Source organism: Poecilia formosa, unplaced genomic scaffold, assembly GCF_000485575.1.
Source record: "Poecilia formosa unplaced genomic scaffold, Poecilia_formosa-5.1.2 Scaffold2217, whole genome shotgun sequence".
NCBI classification, from domain to species: Eukaryota; Metazoa; Chordata; class Actinopteri; order Cyprinodontiformes; family Poeciliidae; genus Poecilia; species Poecilia formosa.
Genome location: NW_006802156.1, coordinates 21341 through 44628, shown reverse-complemented (window position 1 = coordinate 44628; position 23288 = coordinate 21341). Strand labels below are relative to the sequence as shown.

At 40.4% G+C, this 23288-nt stretch overlaps 2 protein-coding genes across 2 annotated transcripts; one reads left to right on the top strand and one right to left on the bottom strand.

Moving 5' to 3' along the window:
• Positions 1-2458: 2458 nt before the first annotated feature.
• On the top strand, positions 2459-12080 carry LOC103133055 (protein FAM13A-like). Its single transcript, XM_007544819.2, has 11 exons — positions 2459-3407; positions 3925-4249; positions 6220-6361; positions 7012-7093; positions 7390-7450; positions 7578-7698; positions 7791-7874; positions 8355-8450; positions 8682-8893; positions 8987-9088; positions 9569-12080. Exons 1-11 carry the CDS (start codon positions 3194-3196, stop codon positions 9690-9692), a joined length of 1563 nt encoding a protein of 520 aa, XP_007544881.1. The 5' UTR covers positions 2459-3193; the 3' UTR covers positions 9693-12080.
• Positions 12081-12591: 511 nt separating this feature from the next.
• Positions 12592-22795, bottom strand: LOC103133054 (neutral ceramidase-like). The gene is made up of 21 exons (XM_007544817.2): positions 22691-22795; positions 21918-22037; positions 21439-21518; positions 18741-18884; positions 18139-18315; positions 17846-17973; positions 17396-17473; positions 16728-16848; positions 16347-16472; positions 16182-16268; positions 15981-16085; positions 15433-15514; positions 15227-15342; positions 14980-15074; positions 14830-14869; positions 14646-14744; positions 14288-14383; positions 13697-13846; positions 13556-13612; positions 13341-13429; positions 12592-13018 (listed from the first exon to the last, which is right to left on the bottom strand). The coding sequence occupies exons 2-21, from the start codon at positions 22030-22032 to the stop codon at positions 12790-12792; spliced, it is 2214 nt and encodes a 737-aa protein (XP_007544879.1). The 5' UTR covers positions 22033-22037; positions 22691-22795; the 3' UTR covers positions 12592-12789.
• Positions 22796-23288: the final 493 nt, after the last annotated feature.

Here is a 23288-nt window from a genome sequence, read left to right as displayed (position 1 = left end):
GGTGGAACCCTCCATGCATCTCCTTGGTATATGCCACATTTGATGGACACTTGTGCAAGTGGTTTGCAGTTGGCTTCAAGGGTGGTTTTCCACAGCCCCATCGATGATCATCGATGGCATCGATGGGGCTGTGGGGTTGCCTGGTGTTCATTCGGGCCACGATTCTCTCTCTCAGGTCAGTTGTTGGTATATATATATATATATATATACCAACTGCACAATTTTTAAGTAGTATTTCAAAAGAGCAGGGGAAATGTCATGTTTTTTGAACAATAATATTTGTTGTTAATCTGTTGCTAAGAGAGCGTGTTTTCTGTTGACCTAGTGCCACGAAATACCTGACTTTTACTTTTGTTTTTTAACAATAGCACAAACATTAGACAGCACCTTTTCCCTAAAACAAGTTTTTAACTTTTTTTTAAATTTATTTATTAGCCATGTTTAGCACACTGAATGGAGGAAGTCAATGCTAGTTATACCAGACATGCCACTGGTAGCATTTAGGCTAACATTAGCATTTTGGCTAATTTTAGCTTGTACACTAATTTTAACATACTGAATGGAGTAAATCCATGTCACTCAATATGCTATGACTCTCCACATGCTACTGAGTACATTGTAGCTTACTTTGGCATTTATGCTAATTTTTAGCATCAAAACGCTGGGTTCCAACTGACACACTTTGGAAGGCCCTGTTTAATTTTCTTCAGAAATTTTCTAGTTATTGTTATCATTTATCTTTTGTAATCATATAGTTAAGAGTCTCAAAGTATTTCCATTTCTGGGCAATGAACAGAGGACTCAAAAATGCAATATTTACTGTCACTTTATCAATGTCTAAAATAATAACTAATGAACACATGAGTTATACTAACTAATAGCATTAGTTATTAGTTTATAATTACCAGTTCTTTTAATTAGCATTACCAAATAAAACGAATACTATTAAATATTAAATGTTCGATGGCGAATGGAAGTGGGAAAAGGACAGGAAAAATAGAGCACATAAAAGTCAGTTTTTGATAAATATTCAGTTTGTTCCTCTAAATCTTGATTTTAGAATGGAATAGTGAAGTCCATTGATAATATGGAAAAAAGAAAGTACGTATTTTGTTTTCCCAACGATCTTGCTTGTACTTCTTGCTTCTGACCACCAGATGTCAGTATTTCAACAATTTTGTTTGGTGCCTCTAGTTTCCCTGCCACGAGTTTTTACTGTAATATGTATATTTATACAGCTCTGGAAATAGTTAAGAGACCACTGCACAGTTTTCTAAAACATCAGCATCGTAAAAGTAATGTTCAAGTAACTGAAACAATACCAATAAGGAACTCAATGTTGTAATTAATGGTAATTAATACTTAACAGAGCCCAATAACATAACATAGAATATATTATTAATATCACCAGAAACACAAAATAACTCAGAAGTATCGCTCCACGGTGGTTATACACATGCGTATTAAGGCCCCCACATACTCAGCCCTGAGATAACACTTGTTAAGGCCCCCTAGCAACGGTCATCTTTAGCATTGGTTGGAGAGATACTGCCCCCTATTGGCGCTATGTCAAACTGTCAATTAATCAATCAACTCACTTTATTTTGGAAAATTGTCAACATTAAACACAGGAAACAACTGTGACTGGTGATGAGTAATATACTCCCTATTTTTATAACCAAAATGATGAAATCTTTCTGATGTAACCCCAAGAATATAACAAGTAAATAACACAAAAAACACAAAACATTATCAGTTTATATCGACTACTACGCTAACGTGGCCTGTGTGCCTCACCTGTCTGTTCTGAACTTTTGTAGAAGCAGTTATTTCTACATACATGTACAATCTTTTGTTTGCATTACTGCTAATATGTTTTGTGTATGTAATTGGCATTGTCGTCATATGATTCCTCAGTTAATACATTGACATTTTTCAGCTCATACCTGTCTGTGTGGGCTTGATTTTTCACATTTGTCATTTATATTTCCTCCCTGTCTGCCTGCACTACACTTTTACATGTTCGCTATAATTCAACTTTGTGCAGTTAGTCTTTCAGTCATACACTTTTCTTTCTGAACTTGTACATGGATCATGGAAAATTATATTGGAGCTCGTGGAAAAGTCATGATTTTTTTTTTTCTAAATACTGTTATTTTGGTCTTGAAAAGAACAAAATCTCAACATAACTACACTTCGGTCTGTCCGAAACGTCTGATGATGCAATTTTGAAATATTAAACGATTGACGTTTTCATCATCTTCTCAGTACTTCAGAAGCTCTTGTCCCAAATACTTGCTTACTGTGGCTGAAGTACTTTCTTGGATACTCCATCAATCTTTGTCTGTTGAAAAAGAGGAGGATGTTTTGTGTGCGTCTCTCTGTGAGGCAGCAGCGTTCACTGGGTCTAAGGAGAAGGACGTCCCTCCTCCTCCTCCTTCTCCTCTTTCTCCTTCATCCTGCGCTTTTATGAATGAGATGATGATGTCAGCAGGCAGGGCCCTCCCTCTCTGATGCGGGAAAAACCTCACAATCAGATAGAGAGACGGTCCCCCACACGTCTCTAATCCTGACGGAGGCAAACATCTCCATCCTCCTCCTCCTCCTCCCAGCCCCCTCCTCTTCCTCTCAAGACTGAGGATGAGTAATCCAGCCAGTGAGGGAGGGGAGACGAGAGAGGTGCGCGCACAGTGAGGGAGAGAGAGGGGGAGGAAGGGAGGAGACCATTGCATCATCACCATCATCATCATCAGTGAACGTGCAAAACGACAGGCTGAGAATTCAAAAAACCGTCCTGCTGAGCTGAGACTGATCGGAGCAGGCTAATTCCTGAGCACTCACTGCCTGCGCAGGAGGAAGGAATCAGGAGAACATCATCTACGGCAGCCGGATTTCACTGAAACACCTGGACTGCACCGCTGAGAGAGGGAAGGATTCATATTTAACCTCCTTGCATCTGGCTGACCCACAGGGATGAGGCAAATTGGTGGATTAAACGCTGAGTGAGTCATCCTTTCGTTTGGAGGACATGATCATACACCAAGAAGCAACCAGCACATCGTCCTGCCCCCTCAACATGTAACCATCCAGGGACAGAGAGTGGGCTAATATCTGGATCCATCTCAGTGACGGGACTCACTGCTGTCCGTGTTGGACACACTCCTCTTAGGACCTGGTTTATCAGTGTGTCGGCATGTTTTGCTTCTGCCTGCAGAGTTCCCTGCTTAAGCTCCAGGCTCTGGATGTGGAGGGAGGGTCCTCGCAGGGGACGTCCCCAGAGGAGAGCCCCCCTGCCCTGGGCAGCAAGGAGGGGAAGAGCCCCTGTGTCCCCGTCGAGTTGGGGGGGAAGGACGGGAGGACGACAGCTCTCTGCCACAGAGCCCCAACAGATGAGAACCACCCTCCAGGTACACCTGGTCTGTCTCTGTCCTCACCTGTCTGTTTCTTGTCCTCGTCTTTCTCTTCCTGCCCCCACCTGTCTGTCTCTGTGCAGGTCAGATGTTCCTCTTAAGCTCCTTGTAAACTGTTTTCAGGTTTTTGTCTCTGGGTTTCTGATGAATCAGCTCCTTCCAGCCTCTCGCAGAGTGTGTGTGTGCGTGGGTGTGTGTGTGTGTTTTCATTCTCCCACCTCCCTTCAGCAATCAGCTATTTATAGCCACTGAAGTAAAAAACTCTGTGAAGCACACTGACCTCCTTCAGCTCCTCGACTCTCACTCAAACTGCGTGGTTCACCGAAGCTTCGCTCTGTTAGCATTTGCTGAGAATTTAAAGTGGAATCGGAGACAACGCAGGATCGGCTCCCGCAGCAGGAGCATCTTTACAACTAGCTAATTGCTGAAAATGTTGGCGAGCTGATGTGATCCCATGAAATATGCATGAGAAATGGGCCATTATGTCCATTAATTTGTCGTTTGTTTTCACCAGAGCTCCTGACTGTCCTGACCAGACCTTCACAGCCCCCAAGACACCAGCCGTTAGCTTCCATCCACCTCAGCCAGCAGCCCCTGGTGTCCGATGGGACATTGTCCCCCAGTCCTCATCACTCCCCACAGAGGAGCAGCCCTGGGGGTGAGATTGGAGGAGGAGGAGACGGATCGGAGGGGGGAGGAGGAGGAGGAGGAGCTCTCCTCCAGCTGTTGGCAGGCCTCCCCAGTCCCCTCCCCTCCCCACGCTGCTGCAGCCCCAGCCTGAGGTTCAACTCCGACCCAGATACGGCTCCATCGCCACCCTGCAGCCAGCAGTACATGCTGTGAGCATCCGAAGCGTAGCGTTGAGACGTTAACCTTGGTTAAAAATGCGGGTATCAAACTCCAGTCCTCAAGGGTAGATGTGGTGCATTTCTTTGGATGAGAAAATCCAGCTGCTTGATGGAGGTGTGCTGAACCGGGACACACCTGAATGTTGTCAAAACATGTCCGTGGAGGACTTGAGTTTGATGCAGGTCTCTGCAGAAATTAAAAAAGGGATTCAGTCATTTGAATCGGGTGTGTTGGAGCATTTTAAACAAATTTGACATAGAGAGCTGCCTCTGAGGAACAGGACGGCATCGATTCACTGGAATCGACGGCTTCTGGATTCTGGACATGTTGGATCACATCCTGTCATCAGCTATGACTCAGTCAAACATACTGAGGGAGTTGATTTTGAACTAGTTTGCGATTAGTCCTGAAATAGTTTCAGTTTCAGGAATTTCACAGACCTGGGTTGTGACTTTTGAACCTTGACATCCGTCCAGTTTTAGTCTAAATATGTTTCAGATGATTTACCACTGAAATGGGATGTGTTGGTCCAAAGATGGCTCTGATTTTATCGGTCTTCTTTGAGTCTAGAATTGGAGCCCAGTAGTTCTTTTATGTTTTTACAGGTGTAGTTGTTGACGGTTTTCTTTTGAGTTGGACAATATGTGTCCAGATTTTGGTACAATGTAGGTCTGGGTTTAAGAGTAGTAGGACTAGACTTCAACAGCAAGCTGTGGCACCTGTTGATACCGTGTCTCGATATGAGACTGGGTGTTTGATTGATGAGGAGTAAAATTGAGTTTTATTTCTCCTGTGCAGCTCTAGACGAGCATGTTGTTGGCTTTAAATCAAATCTGGGTTTTGACCACAACAGTTGTAGATGTGGGAATTTGCTGGTGGTTTTCACTTGACATTACCAATCTGGCGGTGGATATCTTGACGTGGCTTTTGTTTTGTTTCTTCGGGAACCCTATTTGGACTCATTTACACTAATATTCCTTGGTATTTGGTTCTGTAGTGGTTCTAATTTGTCAGTCCACAGAGTCAGGTCTGGGATCGGGCAGGACGGTTCCAAAACTTCAATCTGCTCCTGGTGAATACATTGTGCTGTAAGATGACATTTCTTTTAATATCCAGCTTTCTAACAGCTCCCCAAATATTAGACAGTGTGCATTCTTATGCAACCACATGAATTCATTTTTTACTTCATTAGTGCTTTTGTGTTTTTCAGTTGGGTTGATGGGTTACAGGTCAACATTGCAGGTGGAGAAAGTTCTGCGGTGATTTATTTTGATCTCTTCTTTTTTGCCATCAGAAAATAATCAACATTTTAATGGGAAAATGTAGATTTTTTTTTGTATCCATTTTAGGCTCCTCTGAATGTTCATTCATAGTAATAGGCAGAGACACAGTGTGGGACTGGTTATATGAATGTCTTTTGGTTATTGTCAGACATAAAGAATTTTCCTTCCGACATACTATCACAAGATTTATAAAAAAAAAGAAGCAGAGCATGTTGAGTGAACTCTAGTGAGACTGTTTTTTTCTTTCTGTCCTGATGAGTTGATTTTATTCTAACCTTGTGTCTCCCTTTTTAATGCATCTTACATAATCCATCCATTATTTTATCTTTAGAGCCAAAGCTTGAGGCAGGGGGTCAAAATGTGTCCATGACCCAGATTGTGGTTTGATGTCTCACTAGACTCTCTCTCTTGCTCTCTCTCTCTCTCTCTCTCTCTCTCTCGCCATATCACCGAATTTGACGGCGATATGGAAGGTTGGATTTTCCACATTATTCAGGCATTTTTAAGAATTGACTCCCTGATTACGGGTACGCCTCTGAGCATTGATGCTAAGCAGAAATGAGTAAAAACTGACACATAATATCAAGTTTGAATTTCACTGAGGCCCTGGTTTGTAGTTTATGTTCAGCAGACAGATGAAAACTAGCGAAGCTGAACCCTTACGTTCCTCTATGCAGGTGCAGGAGTCTCGGGGACAGGACTGAGGTTTCAGAGGACGAGTGTCCAGCGTCCATCCCTTTCCTCACCCGACACATTCAGAGCCTGAAGAAGAGGGTTCGCAGGTTTGAGGATCAGTTTGAGCAGGAAATGAACTACAAGGTAAATCTGCACTTCCCCTCTCGCGTGATGACGTAACGGCCGCCTAAATCAGTTTAAAGGCTTCAAATTTCGGCTTCTTTTTCTCTTCCTATTTTCGCTTTATTTATGGGATATATTTGGATATCACCGTGGAGTAGAACAACAGGAAAACGCATGATTTCCAGCTGTGTGTTTATATATTCAGAATATAATCCACAAAAATAGCAAGTGGCTTTACCCTTCTCAACAACTTAAAATTCATACAAATAATCTGAACTTTTAAGATGGTTTTAAAGGGCAGGAGATCTCAGCAGACAGCATCTAAGATTAGCATGAAAGCTAATCTTCCCGTTCTGAGTAGAAAGCTGAGAAAAACCTGCTCAACACACGTGAGAGACAGAAACTCCCCGTTTACTGCATGTGTATAAAAGCATTAGAAACTTGTTCATGTCGTAACAGTCAGATAAGTTGTATGCTATGGTGCTTATTCACGCCCCTCTTCTGAATGCCGCCCCGGACAACTTCCCAAAACTTCAACTGTCTACTGATATGTAAAGTCTAGTATTTGACTAGATATTTCTGTGGATATTTGTTGTTATGATTTATTTTAAATGGTTTTGAATTCTTTAGTTAATCTGAATCGTCGTCTGTTTTGTGTTTGTTTTTTTCAGCCGTCCCACAACGATAAATACTCAAACCCGGAGATGATCAGAGTGATGAGTGAGCTGGCAAAAGCTCGCAAACAACTTAAAGGTAAAAAATGCAACAAAGATCTGTCCCAGCTTATTAAAAAAAAAAAAAAAAAAAAAAGAAACTGATTTGAAGTTAGATTTTTCTCAATTACTACAACAAATCTGCTGTAGTTCGAACAAATATGAAAAAGACTAATAAAAAACAACCAACCACATGTTAGGTATTTAATTGGTCTTGCTATAATATCTTCTGTTTTCTCTGCAGCAAATGCCATAAACAGTTGGTTCAGTTCCATTTTTAATGTAAATGTTACTCACCTTGTTTTTGAGGTTGTTCTGAATGTGTATCCTCCGCAGAGTTGAGGCTTCGACAGTCGGTGTTTGAGTCAAAGGAGCAGGAATCCAGCGAAACATGCAGGTAATATTCCATACAATTTCATCCATTCATTGTTTGAAGACCCTTAGAAGTGTCAGGATTTACATAGCTAAATTAATTAATTAGAGCAATAATATGTTCATCTGGGTTCTTTACACTTAATCTGCAGATCGGGTTCCGGCCAGCAGGGGGCGTCGGACCACAAACCATCTCTAGAGGAAACTGTGGAGTCTCTGTTCAGGCGGCTGAGAGAAAAGAGACAGTCTCTGGGTCTCCCTGACAACATGAAGGTTTGTGTTCGCTGTGACGGCTGTCTGAGGTGCTCCTGTGAGCTGAGCCTGAGCTCCGCTTTGACTTCCTGTCTGCTCATGTCGGTGTACAGGAAATGACGCAGGCACAGATGGTCCTGGAGAAGATCACACTGCAGAAATGTTTGCTGTACTTTGAGAGTGTTCACGGCCAACCAGTAAGGCCCCAGTGGAAACTTTACCTTCATCTCAGATACTTAATGGGCAGGGAAGTCCCGATACAACTTTTAAATTTCTGATGTATCGATATTGACCCGATATTATATCAGCACAATTCATATGTACTTATATTAGTTATTTTGTCATAAGGAATGCTAGAAAAGGCTTTATCAAACAGTAAACAATAGCCAACAACTATGTATTGGTTATTATTAAACAATCGGTCTGGAGTGGAAGCAGAGTGCTTCTAATGGTTTTATTGGAGATTTAAAATGCCGATACAATCTGATACTCGTTTTTTTTTTCTTCTTTTTTTTTTTTTTTGGCTTATATCGGACCGATTTCTGATATCAATATTGGATCGGGACAACCTTATTAGTGAGGCTTTTTTCCCCTTTAGTTTGTGTAGAAATGCTGTTGAAAAGCTCATGTCAGTATAAAGGGTTTCAGAGGTTTATCACCTCCTTTTTATCCTTCAGGGAACGAAGCAGGAGAAGAACCTGGTGAAGCCTCTTTATGACCGCTACCAGATGATCAAACGGTTACTGTGTGCCAGTCCCACCATCACCACCATAGTGAGAAACAAACACACACACGCAAATTGTTCTTGACCAGTTTTGCTTCTTTCTCAATTAGAAAAAAATACTTGAATCAGAAGCAGATTCTGTCCTGGTGATGCTCTTAATAAAAATATATTTCAGCTTTTACTTAACTGAAGCTTAAATGTAGCTGAAAATCAGTTTAATGTCTAAATTACGAAGACAAAACCACCGAAGCCTAATCCATTTTCTGTTTCTGTCCCACAGGAGGAAGAGGAGGGCTCAGATGAAGAGTCTCTGACCTCCTCGGTGGTTAGTGACATTCTAGTGCCGCCTTCTTGCAGAGCGACGTGGCCAGCCGCCAACGAGGAGGACAGCGACCGGGACAGCGACCCGGCCTTCGTGTCCCCAATAGACGAGGTGAAAGCCGTCCGTCAGCAGGGCGCTCTCACCACGGCCAACCTGCATGAAGCGTCCAGGTATGCCTTTAACAACAGCGTCTGCGTTCTTCATGTTTTCCGCTACAACAGAGCCGAATGCCTTTTAACCCTTCTGTCCTCCCGCTGGTTAAGGTCTCAGCTGTTGGAGTGTTTGCGGCAAACCAGAGCTGAGAAGAAGATCAGGAGGAAAGTTCTGAGGGAGTTCGAGGACGAGTTTTACCGCCAGACCGGACGGTACGTTAAGCTAACAGCACCAGTTCTAAATCATGAGGAAATACACATTTGCAATTATTAAACTTTGCAATGTTTTGGTATCGATTGGTCACAAGAAACTTGGCAAAACGTTTGTCCTAGAGCTTCTGTTGGTGCAGAAAACGTGGAAGAATCCCCCTTTAAGAAACAAAATATTGAGGATTCTGTTCACTTCTGGTTGTGATCTAAATGAATCAAAAGCTTTGTAAACGTGTCTGTGATGAGTCATCAGTGATGGAGTTCCCCCTTTCAGCTCAGCTGAGGTGACGTGAACCCTGTGTGCACTGCAAAAACAAAAACAAAGAAAAGGTCTCTAATTTACGGTAAAATACCGGCAGCAGTGGTTGCCAGAATTTTACTTCCTGATCAAATCATTAAAAAGTGATTTGATCGGGATTTGTTTTTGACTAAACGAGCAGCCGTACATGGTGTAACTTATGAAGTGACTGGTTCTCCCAACAGGGTCTGCCAGAAGGAGGACCGCACTCCGATAAAGGAGGAATACCAGGAATACAAACAGCTCAAAGCCAAACTGCGGCTGCTGGAGGTTCTGCTCAGCAAACAGGATGTCACCCAAACCCCCTGAAGGCAAACAACAGATGTAAACTATGAAAAAAAAAAACTGAATCAGATGTTGAAAATTAGTGCCATACGTCAGACAGGACCGTAACAATACATCTTCAAGATAGCAGTGTTTCGACACATCGTCTGAAATGATTCTGACCCGTTTTCCACATGTTTCTCACACATTTCTGACGTGTTTCAAACATGTTTTCAGGTATTCACTTTAATTTGTCTTCAGTATCAGTTCAACATATCGCACAAGTGCAAAATCCATTTACGGCGTCATTTATCCCACAGCGTCTTAACAGAACTTCCATGCGTCAGAGACTCGCAGAGTTTATGCGGTTTGTCGTTTGATCGACGGAAAACGTGTTCATAGTATGTTTAAAAGGTTGTCCTCTTGTGTGTTTGAAGTGTCGCCTGTGTGTGTCCGTATGTCTGAAACTGTGTGACTTTGTGTTTGACGTTTCCGGCGTGAGCCACTCCCCCCCTCTTCCCTCTTAAACTGCCGTTAAGCTGATCAGTCAAAACGCCCGGACTTTGGCCGCACACCGAAACTTCAGTCTGAGTGACTTCTGCTCCGGTCTAGGCCCAGTTTAATACGAACAAACATTCCTTCAGTCTCAGACGTTCATTTTTTTTTTTTTAATAAATGGGTCTGAGCACGTTTTCATTTGTGAGGAAAGTTGCACAGATGGCTGAGATGCTTTCATTTTCGTTTTACCGCATGAAGACGACCAACCTTTAAAAAAATAGATCATCAGGTCCACTTTATTCCTGGCTGTAGGATTAACTACATTAGTTACTTCTGGCACAATAATGGCAGCTGCTTCAAAATGCTTCATTTTTGTACATTTTAACAAAAATCACACACCAACGAGCGCGTCTCAACTGAATCTCAGACATGTCTGAACATGCCTACTTTTGGCAATAGTTACAAATTTAATCTGACGAAGCTTGACCATATATTGGTTATTTTAGAAATGATCTCTAAAAACAGTCTAATGCACAACTTGATGTCTTAAGTCACTTAAAAACATTGAAATAACCAAATGAATTCTATATTAAGTAATTTTTTTTCCCCCTTCACTGCGATCGTCAGTAGCAGAGAATCTGAAGAGACGGACAAATGTTTAATTTTATTTTACATTCGAGTTCATCCCCAGTCCTGAAGGTACTGGCACGATAATGTTATTCAAATTCAAAAATCACGTTTAACGTATAAAAGCCTGATGTTCCCACATGTTTTTAATCACTATTTGCTCTGACAGAGACGCCTTGTTTACATGCTAAAATGTTACTGAGTGAAGTTTTCAACAATCTATGAAAAGCATCACAGCATCCAGGAATAAAGTGGATCGGTAAAGCAACTTTCTCAAAGCAGATAAACAAAGATTAATAATGAAAAGAAAGACATATATAAAAAAAGTGTTAACTTAAATATACATATATATATATTTTTAATAGCTTTGCTTCAAAATTAAAAACAGTAAATAACGTATAAGGTTATTTTCGGTTATTTACTGTTTATAGTCAAAATTCAGTTTGCGTTCCAACAGACTGGAGAAATAGCTTGACTGTGAAGCCACAATAGTTTTTACATTTATATTTTTTGAAATCTAGTTTTAACATTTGTGCCTTTAATAATCACGGTGGTATTAACGACGTTGACATGAAGCTGTGACTCAAAACACGAGAACAATCCGTTCCGCTTTTTAGCTCCGGTTTAGGGAAGGAAATATGATTTGTTTTTAATCCGAACGAGCTGCTTCCTATGATAAAGTAGAACCAAAATATTAGAATTATTTTTAGCCATTCGGTTATATGTAAATATAATGTTTGTCGCTGTTGGGTCAGAATGGTTTTGAGAGGAAAACATCGGAGGGATCCTCCGCCCCAGCATCATCGATGTACCTGTGACGTCACTTTAATCGCAGACTGACGTCCATCGCTCAGTGTTTAATCCGACTGCTGAATGAACAGAGATTCATGTTTTAATACATCCAAGCACTTTAAATAAAAAAATATAAAAAAAAGGGAAAAATCATTTTCACCCCAAAAACTCAATATGCAAACGGGTTTAGTTGCTCCGGTGACATTTAGTTTTCCACATCTTGAACGGATTGGAGTTTCAGTTGTTCGGGATAAGAGTGCCGACGGATAATCTGTAAATGATCTGTGACTGTGCGAGATGTAAAAAAAAAAAAAAAAAAGGGCTTCCAGAGGCTGCCGGGCTCAAATGTCAAACATCACACGAGTAACGTCTGTGTGCCGGTAGATCCGAACTGAACCGTGATGCATTTTTACAGTTACGTGCCGAGTGAAGCTGGAGAACAAATCCGTTTTTCCCCCCAGTTTGTGACGATGAATCAATCATACGACAGCCGGCTTAACAAGAAAAAACAAAACATCACGTTTAACGATGAAAATGTGCTCCGTTGTTGAGGAAAAGCATGTGTAAAATAATCATAATCGAGCTTGTGGGTTCCGTTATGTGCAAAGAAACCTCGGTAGTCTCCTGTAACCCCCCCGACTTCTCTGATGAAATGTGTTTTGCCTGACCGAGGTTTAGTTGTCTGCTGACTTCCTGAAGCCGCCGAATGCACGTCAGTGTTGCTGTAGTGACCTTATCCATGCTGCTGTGACGATTATTATTGTTCCTGTAATGTATAACCCTGGCCTGGCTGAGACGTTTCTATACAGACAAGTTTAAAATAAATATTTTTGCTATAAACGTGAGTTTGTCATTTTTAATTGAGTTAAATCTTTTAGCGGAGGTTTAGGAATAAGTGAGAGATTTTAACAAAGAAAAAAAAAAAGATAATAGGATAAAACATCTGCAAAGACAAACAGAACAAACATGTGAGGAGAGAAATTGTTCTCATAAAACGCAAGATTATAGGAATGAGACAATAAAAGAAACAGAAAATTACATTTGTTTTAATGGAAATGCTACAGAATCAAGGACAACAAAATATTCTTACCAATATACACAAAGCAATGGATTTATATTTCATAATTTGTTATTTAGAAATATTATTTTTCTAAATGTGTTGCGTCTCATTCCTTAAATCCAAACAAACGTTTCTGAGATCCCGATGGAGGAAGTTCTTCTGCGATCAAGAGTTGTGGTTGTGGACCGGCTGGTCATGTGAGTGATAGTAGCTGGACCCGACCGAGAAGACGTCGGACGAGCCTTCGTATGGCGTGATGACGGGACTCAGGCCTTTCAGCTCTTTGTAATGTCCGAAGTGTCTGATCCTGTAGGAGCCAGCAGGAGCGGAGGAGGGGATGAACCACTCGACTGTGGCGTTGTTCTGTCGATTCGAGCCCTTTAGCCAGTGAAACCTGCAGAAGTTACAGCAGAGGCTAACTTTAGTCTCAGGTCTAAAGTAAATATGTTTGGTTTTAGAGCATGCCGTGGTCAAACTTTGTACACCTACAAAAAAAATAAAAAGGTTTTCTCTTGCAATTTGTGGCCTGAAATTGCTAGGTCCCAACTCAAAACTGTTGAAAAGGAACATTTCCAAACCTCCTATAGTATTAAGTCACAAATGGGGAAAAAAAAATACTAACAAACCACACTAAACTACACTGACGCAAGTTTCGGCTAAGTATCCTGTTCATGTTTAAGAACATTGAAATGTTTTTTATTTTTATATTACATTACCTGGTCTCCCACGACGCATCATTGTAAACAACCTCCCAGTTTTCTGTTCTGTTATCATAAATCTCCACTGTGACAAACGTCTGGTCTCTCTGCAACAAAGAAAAACAAGTAGTAAGGATGAAGACAGAGTCTCACAACAGTTCTGCAAAAAAGGTAAAAAATCAACAGCGTCTGCTGCAGAAAAAAAACTAACAAAAAACAAACTCTTTCCTTACAATGTCTCCTGAATGTCGAGGATTTCCTGCTACAAATGTGACTGAGACGATGTCACCCTAAAAAAAAAATGATGCAGAGTTTAATTTAGATATGTACATAAAAAAATATATCTGCATATAAATGCATATAGGGACTCCTACCTGCCTGTAGACGGGAAGGACTTGCTCCAGAACGTCTCCGAAGCTGCTGTTCACAGGCTTCCTGTCCACCGCTGCTGGAGCCATTAAGTTAAAGAGGTTGCTTGTGAAGAAGGGAGGCTCAGGGCCAACAGGCAGCTCTGACACTTTGTCCTGAAAACACAAAAAACATCTGTGCAGTCGTAGGAGTTTCATGCGTTTTTTTTTTTATATTCGTCATTAAAGCGTCGAACATCTGAGATTTTCAATCATTCGTGATTTTCTAAAATCTTGGTAAAATCCAGATGTCAGGGCAACTCTTTGCAAAATTTTAGTTTTTAAAAACTCTTTCAAAAAAAAACAAAAAAAACTGCACAGCTTTTTTCTGATAACCTAACATCCAATCTAGAGAGGTGATTTTTTTATTTATTTATTTCTTCCCTTTACCGGTTTAAAAAAAAATACACTGTCCTCCTAACTGTAACACTGATCACTTAAAACGTCAGTATCTTCACCAGTTAGAATTGACCAGTGATGAAGAAGAACATCCCTAACTAAAAACTTATTTAAATGTTTTTTAAGATCACATCAAACGTATTCACTGCCTGACCACACCTGGGCGATGGCTTTGGCCAGTTCACGGTACTTGTGCAGGTAAGCGGTGAGTGTGTGTGGACCGTAGATGGTGGACGCTCCTTCGTATCGCTGCACCTGCAACACACAGGTGGAAATTTGTTGGGTTATATCAGAAAGTAACTAGAGACAACTATCAGGCCATAAAGAAAATCAAAAAAACTCTCACCGATAACTAAATTTGCTGAAGTCGTATGTAAGACGTAATAGGACTTAGTGTCTTAAACACTTGATTTAGGTTCATTTAGACCCCCCGCTATGAATCGTTCACATTTTGTCTCGATCTTGTCTGCATGGCAGACTGATTTTAAGACGACACATCTGACGACTGATCAAATACCTGGTACTCCTCATACGTGGTTATGTAGTGAGTGTAGACGTTACTAAGTCCGGCAATCACCACCTCTGAGTTCCTGAAGGTGCTCACCGACGTCAGCTCCTGATAAACAACAACGTCTGTTAAGACCTCAGCATAAAGCCACAGAATGAGCTGCAAAAACATTTGCGTCCATGTCGGCGCTCACTTTCTTGACCGCTTCTCGCAGCCTCCTTCCTGACATGGTGCTGTGGAAGCAACCACATAAATAAAGAGCATATAAGCAGCAGTGCTACCGACAAACTGGCGGTTCGCAGTCGGCTTCTTTATGGTCAACTGAGGTAAAAAGCATCGTTACGTCATTTCTCCAGGGACGGCGACAACGGCCACGGATCCGACGGTGATGATCTGAACATCCACAATCTGAGGATGCCACGGCAGAGGCCAGTTCATCTGAACGCCACGAAAACACAAAAACGCTCAGAATGCTTCACATTTTCGATCTCTTAAGTAAACAGAAGAGCGAGCGTTCACAAAATGACTGAGTAACACAAATATCATTTGTTTATACTGCGTCTGGTCATCTGAATTCTGCTACGTTTCACCTCGCCTGTGCTGAAGAGGATGGGTTTGGGATGATGACATTCCTTTGTCTGGTTGGACGGCGGCCCCACCAGAGCATCCCTGATCCCGTCCCAGAAGGGGTCTCCTTCCACAGCGCCTTCACGCGCAGCGAGAGTCACACAAATGAGGGGAAAGGGCGACGTTTCATAATGAGATTTAAATGAGAGCAAGACGACAATAAAATCACCTTGAGTGAAATTCAAGTCTCCTCCCCCGTCTATCGTTCCTGCTGCAAAACTGTGACCCAGAGCTGGTTTACATGTGCTGACCTAAAAAAAAAAAAAACAGCACACACATACTGTAGATATATTTTGTGGTAGCAGAAAAAAAATCTAGTGGAGGCAGAGTTTGAATTAGTAAACTCATATATTCATAATAATCTATAAAATCATGATTTTACTAAAAGTTTATTCTATTAAACATCCTATCACTCCGGCTTCTGTCACCAGATTTATCTAAGACATGTTGCACATAACTAAAAATACAGATAGAAGCAATTTGCAAAATAACAACATTCCTTTCAGAAATGAAGCATTTGCAATAAAGGATGATTTGAAAAAGTCTATCTAATAAAAAAAATTAATTACAAATTCAAATATAATATTTTAACAAATCTGAATGCAAAGGGTGCTTGAGTTGTATTAAAAAAACCATGTACAAAATAAATACATCAGGTCCTAAACTTTATTTAATAATTATGATCATTCTAAATATGTTTTATGCGTGTCTCCTGACCGTGTGCGTGTCGTTGATCTTGACAGTCACGGCCGTCATGTTGACCCACTGATGAGCAAACCGAACTGGACCTGTGACCTCTTCCACTGCATTCGCATACAATTCCTGCAGGGGGCAGCAGCACACCATCAGACACTTTTTTTTTTGTAGAAGAACACTTTGAACGTGAGCTTCTGCTTTCACAAAAACCTTGTAATATACCTTGGCCTTCAAGTAGATGTTGTGTCCAATGATCCTTGTGCTGTCAAACATGTCTTTTCCTGGCCCGAATGCCTGACACATTTTAGTCTGAAAGAGACGCACTTAGTGCTCAGCTTTTAAAGATGGCAGTTGTGTGTATTTTTATACGGTGTGTATTTTTTTTACCCCGCCAACTGGGCAGGAACTGTTGAGATAGTCACAGGGTAGCCCAGTGTTCACACAATAAGGTCCTCTGGTGTTTGGAGTGACGTCGCCAAGGTTACTGGAGGAGAAACCCGCGACAAAACTTCCCTAAAAACATACAAGTACAAGAGCTGCAGTGTAAACTTCCACGAAAATAGACTATTTGAAATAAAGTAACAGGCAAGTTAGGAGAGATGCAATAGACTCAAATGCCAGTCTGAACAGATGTGCTGCTTGTTGAATAGTTACAAACAGAGGCTCAACTCATCAGTAAAATCAACCAGTGGGGAAAAACCGACCAGTGGGGCTTGTCTTTGAATCTCCCTTATAAATTTATTACAAAGCAATGAGTGTGTCCTGCACCTGTCCAGGCAGCTCTCCAGGGTTCTTGTCCTCCTCCAGCAGGTAGGAAGCATAGCCCATGTTATCGCTGCTCACCATGCGATTGGTGTAGTTCATGCTGACAGCATGCACAGCAAACCAGCTGGGGACACAGAAGCTTCAAGTTAGGAGAGGTCACAATTAACTGTTATCTACATGCAAATATTCAACTTTAAACTGTTTTACAATATTTTTCTTAACAGATATTAACAGAAAAATATTTGAAATTTTTACTCTGCAGAAAGCTGGTTGGTTGAGTGGAACGTGAAATCAAATTTAAACTGATGAAGTTTAGAAAGGTTTATTTGTGAATGATTCTAATGGAGAATATGAAAATCTGACATATACGTTCAGAGACACAAGTTGGATGCTAGTTTGTGGTCGATTCTAAAAGAAAGAAGTCCGATAAAAACCTAAAAGTTTATGAGGTCCCCTTCAGTTTCTATGGTGCAAAAATGATCTGTAACAGTTCAGGCTGTTGTCAAAACAAAAGAGTGCAATAACCCTGGTTGATAATCCAAAATGAATATACTCATCAATAATTTACACAATATTAAAACTGAAGATATACTTTCTTTAGAAGGAAACATAATTATGCATTTGCTCTTCTAAATTAACAAAAAAATAAATAAAAATAAAAACATCTTTACCTAATCATACCAATCCCGTCGCCATCCAGATCTGTGAACTTCAGCACCAACACGTCTTTGTCTGTGTTCGACTTGTACCTGAAAAGTTAGTACTCATTAATATCTGGATACATCTCTTTATTGGTGCAGACAGATGTCCTAACCCTAAATATCCTGGGTCTCATCCAATGATTTAACCTAACATGTGCTAACAATTTAAAACACCTAATGGTCAATTTGACATGTGAATAAAAATAAAGTACATTCATTCTCCAAACCTTTTTCAAAAATGTTTGGAGAATGTACAGAAGAAAAAAAAACAAAAGCTCAACATCAACAAGACAGACCCATTAACACAGTCGACCAGTGTCGTCATCATAATGAAACAAGATGAACAAAAGACGTAAAACCAGGCGAGAAAGGCAAGAAATGTTGATCTCTATCTCTTTTACTGTTTTCATCCATTCATACCTTTTCCTTTCATCCTTTGGGTTGTTCATGTAGGAGTGAGGACTTCTGTTCAGGCTGCTGTCGTCCAGCTCCCCTCTATTCCTGTAAATCCTGCCCGGCTTCATGTTACTGTGAGCTATGTCTATGCTCTGAAATAAGATTTAAATTAGTCTTAAATTTAAATTAGTTAAATAACTATGAAGATGTTACAGATGATATGTTTTTTTGTTGTTGTTGTATATCAGAAAAAAAAAACAAAACTGAAATACATTATTTTAGGTAACAGGAACCAGACCTCTCTGGTCCACACGAACCTTAACGATGCCGTTGACCAGAGGCTCCACAGCTGCCTTGATGTACCCCTTACTAGTGAGCATAAAAAGTGTGTACTGGAAATAGCCTGCCGGTCCGCAGTGGGTGTGTGTCCCACTCAGAACTACGTTGTCATGTCTGTACAAGTCTCCGTACTTCTCCTTCAGTGCCTGAAGAACCTGAAAACACAGAAATTTGTACAGGAACTATAATCCTGACATCAACCAGGTTGTGAATTCAAACTAATCTGGACAGTAAAAGCAGCATCATAAGCCTTCACTATATGATTTATGTAGGTAAGATGTACAAACCTAACCCACTCAATTCCTTCTCTTTGCTTGCAATCATGTCATTTTTTTTATTGTTTATTTGTCTATGAATGTGTGTGGAGCAGAATAAAAGTGGTCATTTGGTATTTACCTATGGGAAATTGTTGCGTTACAGCAGCAGAAGAGACATTTTGAAGAAAACACACATAGTAAATAACAGTATGCACAATATGGGGACAATAACAACACAATCTGTGAAAGGCATTTAGTCCATCATTTCTCTGTACACAAAGTAGAAGATGTGTGTGTGGGTGTGGGTGTGTGTGTCTGTTTACCTCCAGCCGCAGCCTCTGAGAAACCATCCCGACATCAGCGGTGACGAACACAACTCTTCGACTCCCGTCGTCGATGATGAAGGCTCGACTGTACAGACGTGTGTGTATTCCTGCAGCAGTTTGTTGAGGGTTTGCATAGCCCATCTGAGATACACAGAAAAAACACGTTTTGGGAGGACGACAGTACTCTTATCATCATGTTAGGAGGATAATTCTAGCATTTACCCTCACAGAATTGTGGGCAGTGGTGATCAACGCTTGTGCACTTAAAGATGAGCTTTAAGTTCAGTCTATGTTCTCTGGCGCAGTGTTAAGAGTGGAGTTGAATAACAGGTGAACATTCAGCTGTATGGTTTTCCCTGTTTCTATAGCAACACAAATGTTTTGGACGGTTCACCTGCTATTATCAAACTTATCCGACTCCGAATAGAGGATCCAAAGATACTGCCAAAACCTCATGGTTTTGTTTTCAATCTTCTGTAGAGTTCTGAATCTGTCTCAGGCTCCTGATATGATCTCTTGAGGATAAATTAGCCTCAGGGTAGAATGCTAACCTACAAGAGATTCAGCTAGCTTGAAGAATGGCTGGGAAAATTAGTCAACACCATCCAGATGAGGGTAGACCAGGTCACCTGCTTAAAGGCCTATCAGCAGGAACCTGTTGGTCAAAACCTGGGGCTTGGCCAGGCTCAGCAGAAAAGCTATCAAAAGCCTCCTATGCTTTAGCCCAGTGCCTGCAGGAAGGAACAGTGATTGGGCAAGTGAAACAGGGGGTTTGGGTATCTTGATTCCTGGTGGCATAATGTGGGAATACAATATGATAATCTGTTACGGAAACTGTTTTAATGTGGAATTTCCAAAGAATCCCGAATCAGTTCCAGACAGCGTACGACTCAAAATGTGTTTAATCTCACACTTATGAGTGTATAATTTTTTTGGATTATGACAACTAAAACTGAAATAAACTGTGGATATGAGATTTAATGATTGCTTCCATCTGAACTGAAAACTGAAACATGTGTCTGCTGTCTTCTAATCAGATTAGAAAGTCTTTATCAGGTTGCTTTCTGATCCAACCCCTTCACTTTAACACACTCCGACATCTCCTCTCCTGTTTTCTGGTATCTCAGCACATGTGTCGTGCAAGATTTCCGACGCGTCACCATAAAGGATATCAGTCTAACACACCCAATCAGGTAAAGGGGCGTTCTGACTTCTACCGACTTTCCTTCTTATGATGTTGTTTGCCTGCTTCAGATGTGTGGACCATTCAAACGCTGTTAGAGCCAAAAGAGTTTTTCAATGATAAACTGCTGATAACTAACAGATAAGAAGTCAACAACCAATGGCCCTGAGAAATTAACCCTGAATGAAATTGTGACCTCAGACAGGCTCTGCTGTTATTGTCTGTATCTGATTTTCTGTTTAGTCAGCGCTGGTGGTGTCTGGGATTGGACAGAAAATTTCAGGATGTTTAGGGATTAACTTTTAGGACTTCGCCCTTATCCTGTAGGATATCTGAGATTGAACACGTCATTATCAGTGCAACATTTTAATTCTGTTATAATTTCAAAGTGCCAGTAAATAATGATTTTTATGGACTTATTACACAAACGGAAACCATAAAAGATTCCACTGCGAAGACATTTAGTCCAATGTTGTGTTGAAACCAATCAGAAAACTCACCAGAAGACCAGCAATGAATAGAAAGGTTCTCAACAGCAACTACTGAAACTATTTCTTTATAAAATGAAAAGGTATCGGAATAATTGTGATAAACAGATTCCAGAAGCAAAACGCACTAATTTAAAATGAAAGATTTGCAACCTGGGATGGGTTGATTTTGATGTAAGCTGGTTCACAAGCAGACTTGTGATAATGGACTGGGGGTGTATTCAATTTGATTTAACAGGGATGGTATCGACAGACAATCTTATGAGCAAAGCGTTCGAACGTCCAACAACCACATCCTGAAGAACGCACAGAAACAAGATTCCCCTTGGGAAGATGCAGTTGGTAGATGAAATGGGATGTGACCTGCTTCTAGGTCAAAATATTGGTCCTGAAACTCGTGAAATTTTCCTGACCGCCTATCACAGACCACAGTCAAACACTTCACTCTGGTAGGCGGTACCTCTTTCAGCAGGGTAATGCTCCCTGCCAAAAGACTGATCTGACAAGCAAAACAATGTGTTTGAGGTGATGAATGGGCCTCAAGTCCAATCAAAGCAATATGTGGTGGTCAATGAAGAGTGACCCACTGTGACCACACACATTCCAGGAATTAAAAAGCATTTGCAGGTACCACAGTGGCCCTTCAGAAATCCAGAAAAGTTTATACCTAATCAGAGCTGTTTCAGCAGCAAAAAGAGGACCAAAACACTGGCAAGTGTGCTGATTGTAGATGACAGTGATCCTATAGATGCAATTGACTTCCAGATTTTAATTGTTCCCAAAAAACACTATAAAACTTTCAGTACATGTTTAGCAATTGCATGTGCTTCTTGAACTTAATGTTGCCTTAAAGTAACTAAAACCAAACATGGAGATTAAAAAGCAAATGTTATTATGTAAAGAAAGAAACCGAAGCATGGTTTTTGTTCAGCTCTGAACTTTCCTTCCAAAGCTTTGTAAACTAATATGAACAAAAAATTTAATACAGAACACTTTTAAATATTTGGTATGGTTTGGTACTGACCAGAGGGATTTCAGCTGGCGGTCCGGTGCAGTCAGATCGTCCTACTCCAATCAGGTAAGGCGTGCCCTGAGGCCCTGGGGCTGGAGGACAGAGACACAGACTGAGATGAAACGACTATTGTCAAGCTTATAGTTAGATTCAACTCTGCAGATACATTTTTATACAATTCGTCAGGTTTAGATTTTCAAAATCAACAAATACACGTGCTGAAACATTCAGCAGAGAACAACCAGCATCACGCAGTGAGAAAATTTATTAATTATTATTTTATTTTTTGCCAAATGTAAATATTGGCTTTTAAATGTGTTAAATTGATTAATTTTTCTTTGTTTTCTCTGGTTAATGCCTGTATGTTTCTGCGTCAGGTTTTTAAAAAAAAATCTCATAACGACACGACACAGTTGAATTCCCTGAATGTCTTGGCTGTTTTTAGCGAACTGGACACAGATTATAAATGTTTCAGCTTCATGTGTATTTACCTGCGTCTTTTTTACCAGTGGTCAGAACTACAATCAGTGCCACGCAGACGGCTGTCATGATGACGAGCAGAACGATCAGCGCCACCTGAAGAGCTGAACACCTCCTGGCTGCCATGCTGCCTGACAGCGCAGGAGAAAACAAATAATTATCATTCAGCTGTGTAGCTTCAGATCATTCATTTAATTATCAAAATGTGCTGCAGTCTGTAGGGAAGTCATATTACAAAATAGTAATAAAAAAAGGAGGAAATAAGCAACATGCATGTTGTATTTTCTTATCTTGCAAATTTGATAAAGTTTAAAAAAAAAATAAAACATTGAAAAAAGTTCATATTTCCTTGCAAATATTTATTGCCATGTATCAACTATTGCGTCGGGTAAAGAAGAGTGGTTGGACTTAAAAAGAAAGCAAATAGCATACATTGCTTTAAGGAATAATTTATATCTAAACACTGTTGTTGCACGTTATCAAGAAAATAATTGTAAGCATAGTAATCTCTAATTGTTGCAAAACATGGCGAAAAGGTAAAATATAAAATAAAAAATATGTATTTTTTGTCAGAAAATATCAGATGGGAAAAGTGATAGTTTCTGTGAAATCTTGCATCAGATATATTTCGTCTTATTCAACCTTCCTTTTGAACATTAAATCTAATCTGAAATCAGTCTCCCGCCTCGGATCTGAAGATTTCTGGGAAGCACAGACAGATTTACTGATGAAGAGAAAGAAAACAAAAGAAAAATATTTGGGAACACAGGTAGTTTTCACCCACCTTTAGACAGAGAAGCTTCAGCACCAAGCAGAGAAAGGTTGTGATTGTTTATTGACCTGAGCGGTGCCCTACGGCTCAGAAAGTCTCCCAGCACTGAACGTAGCAGCTGTTATCTGTTGAAGGTTGTTCCACACAAATCTGCAGATTCGCACTTCAAAGGTCAACAGCTGAGCTTCAAACCGCTCTTAGATCTGATAGTTAATTTCAGATAGAACCAATTGCACAGCTAATAAAGATGCTATCAAAATCCATATTTAGCTGAACCACCAGAACTAAGGGCTGAATTTGCACTGTAAATATGTATTGTCTGAAATAATGGCCTAAGTCAAAAATGATTTTTGCAAAAAAACAATCAGTTATTGGCAAACAATGACTGAAATTACTTTTGGCAAAAAAAACCCAAAAAAAACAAAAAAAAAAAAAAGAAAAGAAAAGAAAAAAAAGAGTTAGGCCATTATTATAGGAAGGTGACGATATTTAGTTCTGGCAAATTCTTATATTGATCAAGATCATTCAAAAGGAACAAACCAAAGTTTGCCCAAAATGACAGGTCAATTATTTTATGTAGTCATGCAATTTACACAGGTGTATCAGATCT

What these genes read in the sequence shown, in the direction of transcription:
- LOC103133055 (XM_007544819.2), top strand. Translation starts at nt 3,194, where the DNA reads ATGTTTTGCTTCTGCCTGCAGAGTTCCCTGCTTAAGCTCCAGGCTCTG. An exon ending in GTCTCCCTGACAACATGAAG is followed by an intron (nt 7,699 to 7,790) that starts GTTTGTGTTCGC and finishes GTCGGTGTACAG; the next exon opens with GAAATGACGCAGGCACAGAT. An exon ending in AACCTGCATGAAGCGTCCAG is followed by an intron (nt 8,894 to 8,986) that starts GTATGCCTTTAA and finishes CCGCTGGTTAAG; the next exon opens with GTCTCAGCTGTTGGAGTGTT.
- LOC103133054 (XM_007544817.2), bottom strand. Translation starts at nt 22,032, where the DNA reads ATGGCAGCCAGGAGGTGTTCAGCTCTTCAGGTGGCGCTGATCGTTCTG. An exon ending in TGCGAGAAGCGGTCAAGAAA is followed by an intron (nt 14,745 to 14,829) that starts GTGAGCGCCGAC and finishes GTTGTTTATCAG; the next exon opens with GAGCTGACGTCGGTGAGCAC. An exon ending in CTCGACATTCAGGAGACATT is followed by an intron (nt 13,430 to 13,555) that starts GTAAGGAAAGAG and finishes TCTTTGTTGCAG; the next exon opens with AGAGACCAGACGTTTGTCAC.